Source organism: Mchenga conophoros, linkage group LG22 (genome assembly GCF_057382185.1).
Source record: "Mchenga conophoros isolate Kocher_MC1m ecotype Shallow Benthic linkage group LG22, M_conophoros_male_GT1.1, whole genome shotgun sequence".
Taxonomy (NCBI): Eukaryota; Metazoa; Chordata; class Actinopteri; order Cichliformes; family Cichlidae; genus Mchenga; species Mchenga conophoros.
In genome coordinates this window covers 19,255,747-19,274,389 of record NC_140546.1, presented here as the reverse complement: position 1 = coordinate 19,274,389, position 18,643 = coordinate 19,255,747, and the positions used below count along the sequence as shown (strand labels likewise).

Sequence of the window (18,643 nt, the reverse complement as noted above, 5' to 3'; positions counted from 1 at the left end):
CTGTTTATTTTTAGAAAGGAGAGCTTTCCACGTAGCTACGTCCCGGCCACACTGACGGTAAGGAGTAACAACACGGGGACATTTCACGGTGATATCTGTTACGTATATCTTGCCTTAAAAACACAGAGAGACTCCGAATGATTGAAGTAAAAGAAACGTTACAGGGATCGCGTTAAGCTTGGCAGACAGAAACAAAATCATTCAAGCAATCGCTCAAAAACAACTTATTTAAAAAAAAATCTCGCGGTGACATCGAGAGCTTTCTGATTGGTTGAAACAGTTAAACGGTGGGTCACGTGGGCTGAGGTTACTTGGCATTCTGGGACACAAACAGTGGTCTGTATGAATAGCTTCGACATCGACAGCATCCACTCAGGAGAGAGGACGACGAGTGAAACAGCAACAGCAGCTAGCCTGGAGACAAAGAGCAAACTGGGCTTTCACATCGGGCTTGTGAGTCCTGTTTGTCGCTCTGGTGTCCGGGAGAGGCGGCTCTGAAAGGCCGGTGGCGGTGGTTTTAGTCTCGAGATTGCACTGTTGGACTTTATCCTCGCAGAGAGCTAGTTAGCTAACGGCGGAGAGTAAGTTAGCCACGCAGTGATTTGTGCTGGTGAGTTATCGCTAAAGCTGGATGTGAATGCTGGGGGAGTCCTGAAAGTTGATGTGGATAGCACAGGCTCTCCCCTTGTCATGCAGACCCATCTTTGTCGTGTCCCTCCGGCCACTGACTCAACCTTGTCCTGAGCGAAGTGATAACAACTCTGAAGATGGCGAGTGCTTTAGACAGCGACTACAAAACTGACAACATCAAGTCACTGCGCTGGCACGCTACACAGCTGGTGTACCCGAGATAAACCGCTAACACGGGTTAAGTTGGGCAGTTAATGTAATGGCAAAAGGTTACCTGTATGCCTTACTATGCCAGTGCAGTAACAGCACCAGAGTAATGGACTACTACTTATGCTGAAGCCATCGTCTGCGAAGTTTGTGATTACTTGTCTCTGTTGAGATGGACTTTGACTGTGTTTAGACGCTTTCTAGGAGCCTGTAACATAACAGCTGCTTCCAGGTCAATCTGAGCTCCACTGCTGGTCCCCAGAGGCTGTTTGAGGACCGACATGTCAATGTCAGGGGCTACGACCGTGCAGCTTTTCACCAAGCTTGTAAAGCACGCAGTGGGCAAGACGCAGATCCAGCTGAACCGCTGGCTGCAGAAGACCTCCACGGACGAGTGTGACAAAATCGACATCCTAATATGCAACGCTTTTGATGAGAGGGGGACTGGCTTGGGGAAGTCGGATGGTGTTCCCGAGGCCAGCGTTGACGCAGGGGGGACGACCTTCACCGGTGGTGCAGAGTTCAGACACCCGTGTTGTATCACCACCTTCTGTTTTAAAAGCGCCCTGCTGGCGTGCATCCTCACTGCTGTGTGCTTCTCCTCGGTGGCTCTGGTACGCCAATACCTCAAGGACCTCCTGCTCTGGGTGGAGAGTTTGGACAGCTTTGTTGGAGCCATGCTCTTTATAGTTGGTTTGATTATCGTGTCCTTTCCATGTGGATGGGGATATATTGTTCTTAACGTGGCTGCTGGCTACCTCTACGGCTTTGTGCTGGGCATGGGACTAGTTATGGTGGGGGTTCTAATAGGGACCTTTGTGGCACACGTGGTGTGCAAACGACTGTTGACTGACTGGGTGCTGAACAAAGTTGGAAACAACGAACAGCTCAGTGCCGTCATACGCGTGGTGGAAGGAGGAAGTGGACTCAAAATTGTGGCCTTAGCAAGACTCACCCCCATACCTTTTGGACTCCAAAATGCAGTTTTCTCGGTGAGTATGTTTCCAGGTTTTTTTAGGTCATCGTGTAAACTCACAAATTGCAGTAGATGTGTCACAGCACTTGTTCGGCTCTGGGAAGAATTCATTACTGTGCCAGATGATCGCTGAACAAATCAAACAGAGTCCTGACAGTTAATTCTGTGGTCTTTTTGTGTGTGTTTTAGAGGGGATGCATTTTTCTTATTTCTAGGCCAGCTGAATCTCAGGGGAAATCAGAACTATCTAGATACAAGTCAGGAACTGCCAGTTTCATTTCAGTTTAGGACACTGAAAAGAGTAGTTGGCCTGTTACTTCAATATTCAAGGCAGACCGGAGTCTAAATGTGGAAATGAAAATAGGAAGCCGGTCCACAGAGAATGGAAACTCATTCTTCCTGCAGATAAACGGAGTGCTCCTAGGATGTGGCTCCCAGTGGTCAGTAGCCATATTTCAGGTTTTATATTTAGGAGCAATTTTTTGTTTTTGTTTGTTTTTTTTCCCTCTTGAACATCTGGTGACATAAACACAATTTAGTTTAAGGTGCCACCTTTTTTGTTTTTTTGAGATGACTCATGTCAGGTCAGTGTTGTGATATTGCTTTCAACTGCTCTCCTACATTTAACCGAGGCCCGAGACCTTCATACATTGCATGAATAGTTTATACCCCTTCATTATCTTCCTCACTCAACTCATTGATACATCCAAAAAGGTAAAAGGCTTAAGTGATCATCCTCTGTTTTATAGAATATCAGGATGGGTCACTTGATATGAAAACAATAGGACTATTTAAAATAAATAAATAAATAAAACAAGGTATTACAAGTTGAAGCCATGCAAAAAACATAGGTTCACTTACCCAGTATATCCACAGTTGTCTTTCTAGATACATTTAACCTCCTAGGACCTGTAGTCCACATATGTGGACATCACATTTTGGGTTGTTTAGACCAAAATACTCAATTTTGCTCTACAAGGGCCTGATGTCCACTTACGAGGACATTTTACTGCTCCTGTTCTATCAAAATTTTAAATGAATATCCTCATATGTGGCTCTCATTTTTCTTAGAAACAAAAATCAGATTTAAAAAAAAAGGTAATTCTTTGATTTTTACATTCATCAGCCCCAATATGCCCAAATATCAAAGAGAAATCAAAAATGCGTGCCGTGGAAGAGTTCGGGTCTTAGGAGGTTAAGGATCACACTCCTTGTGTAGGCAGTAATGTAATTTATAATACTCGTAAAATTGCCACTGAGAGGATTTATTCCTGCTAGTTAGAGCAGGGTGATATGGCCAAAAATATTTATCACGATATATATTTGAAAATTTGCGATAACGATATAACTGACGATATAATTGATGCGAGACAAAATACAACTCCACAACATTACTAGCGCAAAAAGACAACCTATCATTTATTTTCACTTAAACAAGAAGCTGGTTTTTATGTACATTAAAGCTTTATAAAAATGTAACAGTGCAAATGCAAATTCCTTGCTGAAAGTTTAACCAAAAGGCATTTCCAGTAGAAATGGGCTGACATATCCTGAGCATAACCATGTATAATATCCACTGAAGTTAAAAAGAGGTGCTTTGCAACATTAAACTGCAGTGTGCAGTACGTATTTTTCGGACCATAAGGTGCACGGGATTATAAGGCACATTAAGCGAAACAAAGCAGTCAGATAAATCAAACTTTATTAAACTCATTCTTCTTGCTTCCTCCACTTCTGTACCATTGATTCATTAATGTTGAATTCTCTGGCAGCTGCTCTATTCCCATGTTGTTGCAGTATATTAATGACTAACCTCGTATTGTGGATGGATTATCTCAGTTGTTCTCCTGACTGAAGATTGGTCCTTTTACAGCATCCTGCCATGCGATTGCATTTGTCTCTAACCATGAGGAACCTTAACGTTAACTTTTATAAGTGGGAAAGTGTTAGTGTTTGTCCTCCAGCTTCACTGTTTATGTTATGCTAACATAGCTGTGTCGCTAGCGATCACGTAGCACATAATTATATACCAGCTAGCCCAACTTCAGTAACCCTACAAACGTCACTGCTGTTTAGTTTCCTGTCTTCATTTATGTTGGAAGTGATAGCAGAGCTGTACGTTTGATTTTTTTTTCAGAAATCTCTCAGTCAGAACATGCAATATCATGCTTAGGTAACTAGCGAAACTAGCGAGCTAACTTCCGCTAGCTTCCTGCTAGCTTCTAACTCCGTTAAATGTAATACATTTTGTTTTCATGGATGCCTGGAAGTTAAACTTCATAGTTACACCTGGTAAAGCAGCAATGCTGATCGTTTTATTAAAGATGAAAGAATTTAGACAGTTTTTAACTCTTAGTGATGCTGCAGTGTTCGTTTGACCTGAAACATACGGAGTTTAGGACCCAGATTACTCCCAGATTTAAGGGCATCTTAGTCCGACGGCCGCTTGCATGTTCTGCAAAAAAAACGTGCTTTGTCGTGTATCTGACGGACAAACACCAAACCAGTTCCACATCACTGAAGTTGCACCATTTTTACAAACCAATTCTGGTTCATCTGTTTCACTCAACAATCGGCCATGTGCGTATGAAAACAAAGGCACTGCGCATGCGCGTTTTACTCATATTCTATCGCGATATTTCATTTTCCTATCGTAGCCTAACCGTGAACGGTATAATATGGCCCAGCCCTACTGCTAGTTATAATAAAATTTAGCCAGGACATCCTTTCCACACACAAAAAATATATATATTTATATCTCAAAACAAAAACTACATTTAATCCACTGCATCTAACATGCTCAAAGAGCTTGATTAACGGTAAACATGCTAAAAGTATTGTCTGATGAGAAATCCCCCTTAAATACTGGAAAACGCAGAAGCACAAACATGCAAAATTGAATGCAAATTGTTGGGCTTGAAAGACATTAATCGCTTACAGCAAGAAGGAGTTGATGCACAGGCCCAAGGAGGGGAAAAATCTGATGATGTAAGTGTGTTTCACAAGGACAGAGGTTGTATGGTGCTAAACCAGTGGGGTTTTCCGGGGTGACTGATTTGGTTAGACATTTGTCAACTTTATAGAGTTGAGTGCTTTGCGTTGATTATGATTTCTCACAGTTTAATGTCACCACACTGACTTAAAAAATCTGCTTTATAACCCTCATGCAAATATTGAGGTGTTCGACCGCTATACTGGTTGATCTGAATAACTATCTAAATGTGTCCCCAGTGTGATGTTTATTACTGAACATAGAGATAAGTCCTGCAAAGGGGTATGAAATCTTAATCTACCCTGTAGCGTGTGAGAGCAACATGTTGAAGTTATTTATTGCACTGCATTACATGAACACTAGACTTTGGTTTAACATATCAATATTGCATTAACATATCTACAGTTACTGTTCAAAATGACCCTTACAACTTCAGACGGTAATTTGATAATGGTGAGATGAGAGCATGTTAATAATGAGAAGCCTTGTGGGTACAAGAATCACGGGACGCAATAAGCATTTGTGCTGCTGTTGTACGCTGACTGATAGGCTGCTATTTGAGAAGCATCTCAAAGTCAGATGTATGGATATCAAGGTTAGGCAGGGAGCTGACGTAGATAAGGGTTTAGAGTCTGTGGTGATCTGTTTGGACAGTGATTCCTTTGATAATGGCACCAAATGCGAGCCTGTTTTGGTTTTTTTTCGTTGTTAGGATGTTCGTTTAAAATATGCTCACAATGTGTTTTAAAATGAAGGTTTTTCAGACTGTGTTGGTGATAATTCCCAGACATACAGTGTCATCAAGTATGAGAATCTGTAATTCTGAATATGGGCATTATTAGTCTTTATTTCTACACTAAGTCAGCAGTTTACCTGATCATGGACTTTGAGTATGACATAGCTTAAGCCTAGCAGATGGCTTTCTTTTGCCTGACTGACTTCAGTAGCTTCATTTTTCCCCCTTGCTGTATACTTCATAGTTGGGACTAGGGCTGCCACGATTAGTCGACTAGTCACGATTATGTCGACTATTAAAATCGTCGACGACTAATTTAATAGTCGACGCATCGTTTGAAGCTTTGTAAGATCACAAAGGACGCAGGAATGAGTAGTAGGATTTAAGAGTGTAATAACGGACTGAAACAGAAGATGGCAGCACTGCATGTACAAGGATGCCAGCTGCCGTTAAACCCCGAAGAAGAAGAAGCTGTGTCCCAGAATTCATAGCGCAGCCCAGCGCAGTTGTCAACAATGGCGGCAGCTAGTTAGTTTTAACTTTACTCTTATTATTCTTTCTGGGTCACAAAATAAACGTTTAACATATTTTCAGGCGAGAATGTAGCTGTGTAAACCTCAAATATCTGCTCAGTTTATCAAGACACCACATATTTTCAAAAGCGCTCCGACGTTTTCGGAGACGTCTGTTACCCTCTAGCTCGTTAGCTAGGCGGGGGCAAGGCTAACTAGAGCCGTGAGAACACCGGACTCCCGGCAAATCGTTTTCAAACCCACCGCCGTCTTTTGCTAGTCAGGTTAAACATATATATATATAAGTCACTTAGATAACTTAAAAATGTTATTGTTTGGCTTTCTTTAGTATTTTATTTGTTCCTGAGTAAATCGGTTTGGCTGAGATTAAAGTTATAGTTTTTGCACAGCTAAAACTGTCAAGCAGACAGCTGATTATCAGAAGTGTGAGACGCTGGAGAATATACTCCGGTGTCCTGTTATATTTTAGAAAGCAAGGAGTTTATTAAACTTCACCGAAACAATCTGCAAATTTCATTAAAAATTAATAAACTACCATCTTGTCTTTATTTTTAGTTAGCACAAACACTTCAAGCTGTAAGCTAATGATAGTTATATAAGACCAGATGCTGCTGGTGCAATAAGCTGTATGCTGTACGTCCAATGGATGATGATCTGATTAGTCGACTAATCGCAAAAATAATCGGTGACTAGTCGACTATCAAAATAATCGTTTGTGGCAGCCCTAGTTGGGACTTGTCTGTGCTTCATGGGAGGATAACTGGAGACGCTATGACAATAGTTGCAACATTGAACTTGCTGCTCCACGCTGCAGAAGTGAAAACGAGGTGTCAAAGTCAAAGGGACAGATTTTAACACTCTGTTGCTCAGCTGCTGACTCTGTGACTGGCGCTGTTAGTACCCTCAGTCAGCTCATGAGAGTCAAAGTACAAGGTGAGCTCACTGACAGTCATGTACGATGGTGATCTTCAGCTTGCTCTGGGTTATTACATACATGGTCAAAGCAAACAAAAAAAGGCTGCAATTCTAAAATGGCTAAACAACAAATGCTACAGATGTAGGTCATATTTTTTTGGATGCCAGTTTGCATTTGTTACTTTTCTGCTGGTTTGTTCCAGCTTATGACAGCTGTTTGTCTTTGGAAAATGTGTCTGTGCTTGACTCATTGTCAGGCTTTTTAAGGAGTTTTTTGTTTCTTTTGACATATTTTAGATTTACAAGCAGCTTGTTGAGTTCTTGGTGGATGTTGCTCCGAAAAGCTTGGAAAAACTCTCACCTGTTTTATTGAGATATCATTATGTCTATCATCTGCGTCTTTCTTCGATAATGAATAATATGGTGTCAAATGATAACTTGAAAGAAATCATAAAGCCCGCATTGAAAGTATTCCATTAATCATTATTTCCACACTTTTATCAGCGGTTTCCTCCTGGATCTGCACCTGTCTCGTATGCAACTTGTTCTGACTGCTCACATAGCGCCATGCAGCTGTTTTATGAAAAGTGCTGTTAAAGCACACTGTATGCTAGCTGCTTGGCACCAAGTGGCAAGCAGACACACTTAGCATAGCAAAGAATTTACCAACCACAGTGTACTGGAGTTAGTGGACTCCAAATCTTTCTAAACGGGTATCTACATATACATATGCAGAATGTGGAGGCCCGGGCCAACTTTGGGATCTGAATTTGTACTCATCAGTCACAAGCATGGTTACCGGTACCTGACAAGGACAGGAGGCAAAAGAATGATTTTATTTTTGCAATAAACTATCGCCTGCAATGGATTGGTGCTTTTGAATTTACCTGCATTTGTTAATGCATTTGCCTAACATGCAAAATACTGCTGGTTTGAGATAAGGGGGAGAGACAAATCTCCGTGTCAGGAGGGGCATCCGGTATAAGAATCAAAATAAGGTTGTAATCGAACAGATGGAGCAGGAAGCCTCAGATATCTGCTGGCTGCATCTGAGGAGAAAATTGGCCTTTGTCCTCAGATGCTAATGCTTGATTTACAGGACTGCATTGCCTATGCTGTAGACTGACATGCACCTTCCAGACACAGACTTCAGCATCTCTGAGTAGTCTATTTGGTAGTAGTGTCTGATATATATGTATTTGGTTTATTAAGAAAAGCATGATGTTTTAATAAGAAGAGACCTGATTAACACAGTGAGGTGGCTGTTTCCTTCTAAGTACCGTAAAGAAGGTGGTGGAGAAGTGATAGCATTTGCTGTTAAATGACCAGGATGGAGAACTGATATATTCATCACATCACCCAGCGATGCGTGTCGCAGTCGCTTCCATGTGAAATTCTTTGGTTTCTGTTGGAGAAATGACTGTCAGAGTGGAGCTTTTCAGTCTCACCACCTGTTTTCCCTGCAACATTTTCACTTTCAACCCCAACTCAGGCTCTTGCTGGATACTTAATCTCATCTGGAGGTTCATTGTAAAGCCGAGCTGCTGTTGTATCTGTACGATCTTATTCTCCACAATAAAAAGAGAAACGAGCCAATTCTAAGCATAGGCCCGTAACGGCTCACAGTAGAGTTATGTCTTGTCTGCCCTGCCCTTGGTAAGCACTTTCTGCGGTGAGGCTACATTTCACTGTGCCCCTCACTTCTTTCTGCTGAAGTTGGTGGTGCTACATTATCACGGGTAACCTAAAACGACACAGAGACTGCAGCAGTTAGCAAAACAATAGGACAGCTCAGGAAAAATGTTTGTGAATCCGTTGAGCTTCAGGTGCGTGCTTTCATCTCCGCACATCTATTTTATTGCACTTTTATACCTGCTCGCTATCCTGGCTCCAACACTCGTCATAATGAGCTGATGAAGCAATCTGGGAAGTCTTTGTGTGTGATTTATGGACCTTCGGTACAAGCAGGCATGTTTTAAGTGTTCTTCACACTCCATTAGTATGAATAAAAAAGAGAAACGGCATCACAGTTGCAATCCTAATTTTACTGCATAGTCAAAGCACCTAGTGTTTTGTTTACAAGCACAAAGTCAGGCCTGCATTGCTGCTGCTCTAAATAAATCAGGCCAGTCATAAGACGGGGCGATATTTTTTTTTTCACTTGAATTTGCAGATTATCGTGATACAGGCTTGCAGAAGCAAGTAGGAGGTTCAGTGGGAATTCTCTGCACAGTCTTAAAAATACCACAGACTGGCCCTTCCCTGGTCGCATACAAGACAGCTGTGTGTGCCCGATGCCTGGGTGGGACTTCAGAGGCCCTGTGCTTCAGAGACTGCATTCATTTTCTTCTATAGCTCTCACAGATGTCTCAGAAATCAGCTGAAGGCGTTTTGATTGTGTTGGCACGTGGCGTGGACACATCAAGGCTAATCTTGCGAGGAGAAAAAGCCTGTCACATGACCGTGCAGAGGGAAAAGTGCCTGGCGAAAAAACAGCATGGACTACAATGTTAGCTTGATTAACCACGATTCGATAATGTCAGTGTTTTGTGAAGTGTAACCTAAGTTCTTATCAGTGTCTAGTGTGATAACGGGAGAGGATTTTATCCCAGCAAAGAGACACTTTGGCCGCATCGAGCGCAAATGTTTTCAAGCCCTGATAACATTTTGGCACAGACAGTCTTGCAGCAACATACCAAAACCCCTGACACACTGCTATCAGCTGCAGCGTAGTCACTGAGCACACGGTGCCAAGGTCACATCCTCCCACAGCCAGCACGGGTGCACAGAGGCTTATGTCATCACTTAATCAAGAGATCAAGGGTGACAGCGAGCCAGCAGTTATTTATATTTACCGGTATATTTATATTAAGGTGGTTGTTTGGAGATACCGACATATCAAAGTTCAGGATACTTGCACCAAAATTTATTTAACAGCTTTTAGATTTAAAAAAAAAAAAATAGAAGAAGAAGGGGTCTGTAGCAACATTTTTTCTTTCTTTCTTCCTTCTTCTTTTTTTTTTTTTTTTTAAAGACAGCATCCTGCCTTTGAGTAGTTTTTCTAGTAACTGAGGTGAAGGGACTCAGTTGTGATGTAGCCTGTGAGCACAACACTAAGCCACATCATTGACACCACTGGCAGTGCTCTGCAGAGACTCTGGTCCTGGCGTTCATGCGGATGTTACATTTACTCGTATACCACTAACCGGAACAAACCCCGAAGGCAGCGACACTACCCAACTGCAGCCGTCTCCTGTAGCAGAGCACCCAGCCTATGCACAGAAACCGCCCAGGAGTAGCTCAAAGACCATACTCACCCTCCAGCTTTATCAGATCCCAGTCTGATTGAGCATCTCTGGAACGCGCTAGAACAAGCCTGATTCGTGGAAGGCAGCCCGTGGGGACCAGACTGCTCTCCTGGTGCCAAACGCCACGAGCTGTTTTTGCATGATGGGTGCAGGTTCAGCACTCAAATTTGTTAGAAACTATTTAGTTAACCCAATTTACTGTGGTTAGTATCATATTTATTTATCCTGCAAGGAAGCCAATCCTCATAAGAATTTATTCGGTGTACATATATAAAAGCGTGTAAATAAACAATAAAAAAAATCAGTACTTTTTTCTTTTTTTTTCAAATTGTAAAAGTCGTAAAACAAGTTATTCAATTACTGGAGTTGTTCATATGTTCTTTTTTTAGGAAAGGACAATGCCACCTTGTCATGTAGCTTCTTTTTTTAAATTCTTTAAAAGCTTTACAACGTTTCAACAGGTTTTGGAAACTACACAAAGTTCAGGGCACAACAAAATCAGACAAGTCAGACAAGTTTGACTTTCACAGACTGACAGAGTTCAACATTGTTGAAATAACTGGAAGACGAAAAACTGAAAGAGTCTTTTAGTTATAGATGTTTAAATATGATTAAATCTGATCTTTTTCTCGTGTGTTTTACTGTTATTTTATTAATGTTTGAAACCTATTTTGTTTTTTGGGGTTTTTTAATCACTGCTCTCCTTTCACAGATCACAGATGTGTCCTTGCCAAACTACCTGGTGGCCTCCTCTGTGGGCCTGTTGCCCACACAGCTTCTAAACTCCTACCTGGGCACCACACTTCGTACTATGGAGGATGTCATCGCTGAGCAAAGCGTCAGCGGCTACTTCGTTTTCAGCCTGCAGGTGAGCTGAAGGTGATAATATATTGAGTACGAAGGTAACAATTTTCAAATATCCGAGATTTGAAATGATATGTTGCTTTCCCATTTTGCTCAACGTTGTGCTGACGTTTAAAGAACAAAAGCCCAGCGGAGCTCGTTATCAGCACACCCCTATTTGTGACCATACTGAATATTTATTCTTAAATATTGGTGATTATTGACGGAATAATAATAGCTGTGGATATAAAATAAAATAAAAATGTGTGTAAATGTATTGTGGAAAATGCTTTAAAATGGAGAACGGTAACTACTGTGACGAAAACAAGCTTACATACAGGAAGTGTAAGATGTTCTTTTCTTGAAATGACTTCAGCAGGTCTGTGGGATGGTAATGGTTTCTCTCATTGTTCTGATTTGAGCTTGTTCCACTCTTCCACAGTTTAACTCTAGTTATTTTCATTAATTTACCTTCAGGGATTTTCTAGAGATTCTTGTTTGCGAAGGACTGAGCTGTTTGTATTTCACTGTTATCAGATTCTCAGAACTTATGAAACCGGTTTTGCAATTCAACAGTGGTTTGGTTTGTTTTTGTTTTGTTTTTTTAAAGAAGGAAACAGTGATACATGAATGAATGTCTGATGCGGTTGTTTACCTTTTTGCTTTACAGTAAGGAAGGAATTCCTGCTATAGAAAACATTTTTTAGACTATGACCTTCTTTCCAATCTTCACTGACATCTTCCTCTATTCATGCACTATATGTCCTTCAGCAGGTTTCAGTTTAGCCTTTCTGTTAATGATCTGTCAATGAGCTTTCAGTCCAAATTCTCTCAGGCGATGAGACACTTTATGCCAAGAAAAAAACATCAATGTTCAACAGCGAACTGACGAGCAATGTGGTCAATGAGCAATGAACCAGTTTCCCACTCAAAAGTTTCTCTCTGGTGAATTTGTCCCAAATGGACAACTATGGATGGATTTTTTTATTTATTTATTTATTTTTAAACCTCCTGAGACCTGAAGATTTTTAATTTCATTTTAATTTAATAGAACGTTCAGTATCAGGTGCAAAAAAAGTTCCCTTATGAAGGATGTTATCCACATTGGATCACATTTCCTTTTAAAACATCTCATTTAAGATTTTTATTTAGGATAGAGTATTTTTAAAGTACAAAATACACTTTAACTACATCCTGTTCACTTATATTAGACGCTTTAAATAGATTAAGGGGTAGCTTTGGTATTCCCTGACTTTTATCTCTTCTGTATCTCCACCAGATGCCCTGCTTGGATGTTATTCAGCCCTTTTAGGCAGGTCTTTGCTTTGGAGCACTCCTTGTTGTAGGTTTTTGTGAGTCAGAAAACACAACAAAACCACGTAATCTACTAAAACATCAAACCCACAACAAGAAGAATGTGCTCTCCACCGACCAAGCCTGCGTGTACGCCAGTCTGACCATGCGAAATGCAGGTTGAACACTTTTCTTTAGAGTTACAATAGTAACAGAGAAAATAAATATGACCTACACACACAAGCAACAGGTGACAGATCTCGTCCTTGCTTCTAAGAAGAACTTTCTATTACTTTTCTGTGAAGTATTATTCCAGGCATTGCTCTTGTTTGTGCCAGAAAAGTCAGCTCAGCTCACCTCAAGTTCATTTCAGTTTTACAGCATCACCAACACCTGTTTAGTTTTATGTAATTCTCACAGGTGCTCAGGGAGAGTTAATAAAGGTCAGGAGTCCAGTGTCTGGTGAGTAGAACAAGGTATTAGTGTTTCATGTTATCTCATTGACAGCTGGCCATATTCACATGGAAGCCAGTCATGATGGGAAACTATGGGAGGTGCCGATGTAGCCCAGCTTCCCTGACACCAGCATGAGGAATGGACAGTCGGATTTTCTGGATTTGCCCTGTGATAGATGGCTCTCGCTCAATAGCAGTACAGATAGGCTCCTCTTCCCTGCTACCTTAAAGTGAACTGGAGAAAATGAATGAATTGGAGTTAAAACCAACCTTTAAATAACTAATTACGTGTGATTTATATAATAAACATATTGGTGGTTGTCCTTCAGTATAATTAACGCAGTGTTTCAGAGGCTACTGAGTTTTTGCTTCTGAAGTCATATTATTTGTTTGGGCTTGTTCTGAAAAACTCATACTCCAAAGTGACTAAATGCCAAACTCCAGCTGGCTTCGAGATTTAGTTTTCATAGGTATGTGAGTTGTCTAGAAGGTGAAATGTCTTTAAATACAGAATAGGGCTGCCACAAACGATTATTTTGATAGTCGACTAGTCACCGATTATTTATGCGATTAGTCGACTAATCAGATCATCATCCACTGGACGTAAAACTACAGCTTATTGCACCAGCAGCATATGCTCTTATATAACTATCATTAGCTTACAGCTTTAAGCTTTTAAGGTGCTAACTAAAAATAAAGACAAGATGATAGTTTATTCAATTTTAATGAAATTTGCAGATTGTTTCGGTAAAGTTGAATAAACTCCTTGCTATCTAAAATATAACAGGACACCGGGGTATATTCTCCAGCATCTCACACTTCTGATAATCAGCTGTCTGCTTTATTCAGCTGTGTAAAAACTATAACTTTAATCTCAGCCAAACCGATTTACTCAGGAACAAATAAAATACTAAAAAAAAAAAAAAAAGCCAAACAACAACATTTTTAATTTATCTAAGTGACTCATATATATTTAACCTGAGTCGCGAAAGACGGCGGTGGGTTTGAAAACAATTTGCCGGGAGTCCGGTGTTCTCACGGCGCTAGTGATCCTTGTCCCCGGCTAGCTATCGAGCTAGTGGGTAACAGACGTCTCCGAAAACGTCGGAGCGCTTTTGAAAATATGTGGTGTCCTGATAAACTGAGCAGATATTTGAGGTTTACACAGCTACATTCTCGCCTGAAAATATGTTAAACGTTTATTTTGTGACCCAGAAAGAATAATAAGAGTAATATTAAAACTAACTAGCTGCCGCCATTGTTGGAAACTAAGCTGGGCCGCGCTATGAATTCTGGGACACAGCTGCTTCTTCTTCTTCGGGGTTTAACGGCAGCTGGCATCCTTGTACATGCAGTGCTGCCATCTTCTGTTTCAGTCCGTTATTACACTCTTAAATCCTGCTATTATTCCTGCGTCTTTTGCGATCTTACAAAGCTTCAAACGACACGTCGACTATTAAATCAGTCGTCGACGATTTTGATAGTCGACGTAATCGTGACTAGTCGACAAATCGTGGCAGCCCTAATACAGAAGAACGCAGCAATGTCTTTAGTTTTTGAACTAAAGTTCCATCGATATTTGTTCTGGTTTATAACTACTAACTTAATTGTTACAGTTTTCATTTCTAAATGTTAGAATGTAGCTAAAATTTGCCTTCATCCCTTTTTGCTTTTAGGAGACAAAACGATGTGCCTGTAAATGTAGTGCTTTACTTTATTATCGTCATCATTACACAAACAGAACGCTCATTACCACAATCGTTAGTTAACACAAAGCTTCTTGCTCTGCTCCGCTCTACAGATCATCATCAGCATCGGCCTGATGTTCTACGTCGTGCATCGGGCTCAGGTAGAGCTCAACGCAGCCATCGCCGCCTGCCAGATGGAGCTGAAGTCGTCGCACATGAACGGCTCCTCCACCAATCACAGCAGCTTCACCTACTGCAGCAAGAGGGTGACAGCTGGAAGCGGAAACTGCATCAACATCGTGTGATCTCGAATCGCCGCACGTGGCTGTAGCAGCCACGACCTGGTCACTCAATTGTAACGCACGTATCCTTGAGGGAACCAGCACAGTTCAGCTGGTGTCCCAAACACGCCGGCGGCACGGTAACGTACTGCAGCGATCGTCCCGGCATCAGTGTACGCCTGTAGTCGGTGTGGAAGTGCGGGACCACGCGCCTGATAATGGTGCTGATGAACGTGGTACGTCATAATGGTAGTTTATTTGTTTTCTGTTAATGGTACTTTTTCACATTTGTTACATGAGATGTCTGCGGAAATGTGACGATCTCATGGCAACCTGCGAAATAGTCACGATATTTAATCCTTTTTTTTGTGCTCATGTAGAACTTCAACTTACAAAGTCCACACTGGGAGGCGGGAGATGGTGGCAGTGGCATGAGTTAATCATACACTTATTGAGACTGTAGTTTGAATGCTGGGCAGGAGCAGAGCTTTCAGACTCTGTTTTATTACCTTTACACTTAAGATGTTTGCTTTCATTTACTGCGGTTTGGTACCAAAAGCACTAACAAAATAATAGTTTGGGTTAAAATGCAAAGTTTGTTTTCTACATGATCTAACGTGACTGTTTCACTTTTGCCATGTGGGTGGGCAAAAATATGGCGGGTAGCACAGTGAGCGAGTTTTAAAGTACATGGCAGGAAATGAAATGCCTGCTTTTTTTTCTGAATGTGCAGGTCCTTTCAAAGGAACCGATTTTACTTTTGATTTCAGTGTCAAAAGAACACCAGCCTATGCACCTTTAAGTATACCTGTTTCTATTTTATTTCAGGTGATTGATTTTGCTTATTTGCAGTATGAGTAATAAAGGGCATTATTAATATTTTTGAATTATTTGGCATTTTAATTATGGTTCCCTTTTTTTAAGTGTCTTATTTTTGGACTATGGAGAAGGCGGGAACACTCCCAGTGCGCGTAGGCTTTCAGTTTGAGCACCTCCTGCAGGTTTGAGAGGAGAGCCGGGAACTTTATAATCCAATATGTTTAACTCAGAGCCGCACACCCTGCGAGCGATTCCCGCATCGTTGGTGATCCATTTTGATTTTTCGTTAATGTTCGTTTTACTTTTGTTTTTGTTTTTGCTGTGAGATTTTTCTTTTTCTGGAGAATTATAGTTTTTTTTTTTTTTTCTCTTTTCTTTAAAATGGTTGATTTGATAAATCAGTGCAATACATCTAAGAACGAAACTGCAAGAATGTCACATTTCAGTGCTGAAACCAAACTAATAAGAAATGCTGTCATGCATACGACATAACACAAACCCAAGTCTGTGTGTTATTTGGGGTTTATCTTACTTAGATTACAGAGATGTGAGCTCGATGAGATAAAGAAGCTTTTATTTTTTTAATGTGCCGTGAATTGAGGAAGCTTATGAGACGTTATGACCCCGGCCTCGCCTGAGGTGAGGCTGAGTGCAACTTAAGACTTTTTACTTGTTGGTGGTGATGGACATGACCTGGTAACTTCTCATGCTGTAGGTTTGTTTGCACAGTCCACTACAGACAAACATTATTTTCATACAGATGAACTACAAATGGGTTTGGTTGGTCAAAAGGAAAACTGGATGTGTCATAGAAGCTGACAATCAAACACAACACTGACACCAAGGGATGAATGTGATACTACTTTTTATTTTTTACATTTATTGTGATGCTGCTCCTCAGACCAAGTCTGATAGAGGAATATTAAGGGCTCCTATTTAAAAGATTAAAAAAAATTACACATCTTAATGTTCCTGTAGTTGTTCACAAAAAGCCTGCTTTGTGATGCTGGTGCAACTTTTTGTTTTGTTTTTAATTTTAATTTTTGTACCTTTTTGTTCTTCTTAACGCCAGAAACTGTCTTCACCCGAACACATTCCATGCTGTCAGTCGACTGGCAAGCTGTAGAGTTACTTTCACACTAAATGTTGGTTTAAAGGGCCCCTTCCGGTTTGAATTTAGCAATAATTTTGACAGTTTAAAGCAAAAAAGCCCATACCAGTATGTACCAGTAAGCTCTTTAGCCAAGTGAGGGGAATCGCTTAGTCGGGTTATAACGTGAACAAAAAGCTGCATTTAAGTTATTTGATCTATATTCCAGAGTATCACCTTTCCCAGGTTTGTATTTCAGTGTTGAGCCTGCCTTTTACCTCCCGCTGCCTCTTTGACAGACATCTCTGAGTTGCCTATGATTTGAAAGAGACGTCACGAGACACGCTGGTATCTGTGATCAGAACAGCTTGTTTGGTATTGGGAGAGTCCCTGAAATGACTGACTGCTTGCACACAGATCACACGAACATCTTTATCGTCAGATTGAAACACTTTTACAGCTTCTTACTTGAATTGACCGTTTACGTATAGAGGGAGAGAGGGGAACATGTCTTACAACTGATAGCTTGTGAAAAAAAAAATCACTTAACACTTAGTCATGTTTTAAAAGCACGGAAATGTGGTTTGTTTTAAAGTCTTAGATGTCCCCTAACAGAGACTCTCCTGAAACGTAGCATGATTAATGAAGTTGTTCTACTCGGAAGTGGGTTTTTGTTTTTTTTTTGGTTTGTTTGGGGGTTTTTTTTGTCTGTGTGTTAAATTTTGTTTTTGTCATGTTTAATGCAAAAATCAAACATATAAATGAAGCTCGATTGGCCACCGTGGGGACACGTCATTACGTTTAAGCGTCTCACCTGGGAACTCAGATTGTGCAAAAATTTAGTTTTACACTTAAAGGCTTTGGTTCTTCCTACGTGGGCTCTACTTAACTTTAGATATAGTTATGCAACAACTGATTCCTAAGGGAAGTATGTTTCATAGACACCCATATAAGACCTGGGTTTGGGATGCAGGTGTTATACCGAGTGAGGGATCATTAACCTAAAGGGCCGTGAGGTCATGTGTGGTGCTATGAAATGTAATACTTCCCCATCTGTATCAAGTGCATTACACATATACTGTATTTTGTAATACAGAGAATTTTACAGTGTATAAATGTTATTTATCACTGTACAATGCTTGTTCAGTGTTATTTATGAAAGAGAAAATAAAACTAGACAGTTTGTTATAACCTTCTGCTTCTTTTTTTTTTTTTCCATGAAACCTCACAACTAAAACACCTGAATTTATTTATTTTAAGTTGAGGTTTCTTCTGTGTTTTCTTGCAAGATGACCTCTTTTAATCCTCCAAGGTGAAGTTCATAATTACGTAGAGACACAAATATTTGGACAAAATATTTTTTTTCCACAGTGGATTTCATGTCAGCCAGTGTTTTAAGTGCCAAGTTTCAGTTTTAATTCAAGGGATTTAAAAAAAAAATAATGAAATTAATTTTAGGACTTAAAGCAATTTTGATGCATAGTCCTCCATTTGTAGAGGCTCTAAAGTAACTAGGCACATATTGATAAGCAGTACAGGTAAAAGATCTGTTCATGCAAAGTGTTTAAGTTGCGTTTTGCTGCTTTTCACTGGAATGAGGTCCAAAGTGATTTTGGTGCAAGTGTCATCATTAGTCTGAAAAAATAATGAATGCACTGGCCAGCTCGACAACAGCAAAACACCTGAAAGACCACAGAAAGTTAATTAAAGTGGGTGATCACACAATTATTTCCATGTTTTAAGGAAAACAACTTCACAGCTGCTACACAAGTCAAGAACAGACTTGCGAAAGTGGCCAGATCAGTGTGAAGGCCTGCAATTAAGAGATGCCTTGGTAATGGTTATACTCAAAAACAAATATCACACAGGTCTCAGCT

At 40.5% G+C, this 18,643-nt stretch overlaps 1 protein-coding gene across 2 annotated transcripts; it reads left to right on the top strand.

Moving 5' to 3' along the window:
- Nucleotides 1-270: 270 nt before the first annotated feature.
- On the top strand, nt 271-17,957 carry tmem64 (transmembrane protein 64). Of its 2 annotated transcripts, none has more exons than XM_085262511.1 (3): nt 271-1,829; nt 11,010-11,165; nt 14,690-17,957. In XM_085262511.1, the coding sequence occupies exons 1-3, from the start codon at nt 1,119-1,121 to the stop codon at nt 14,879-14,881; spliced, it is 1,059 nt and encodes a 352-aa protein (XP_085118637.1). In that variant the 5' UTR covers nt 271-1,118; the 3' UTR covers nt 14,882-17,957. The 2 variants fall into 2 exon arrangements, with proteins under 2 accessions (XP_085118637.1, XP_085118638.1); XM_085262512.1 differs by lacking the exon at nt 14,690-17,957 and adding an exon at nt 12,420-14,683 and having other exon boundaries at nt 274-1,829.
- The last annotated feature ends 686 nt before the right edge of the window (nt 17,958-18,643 follow it).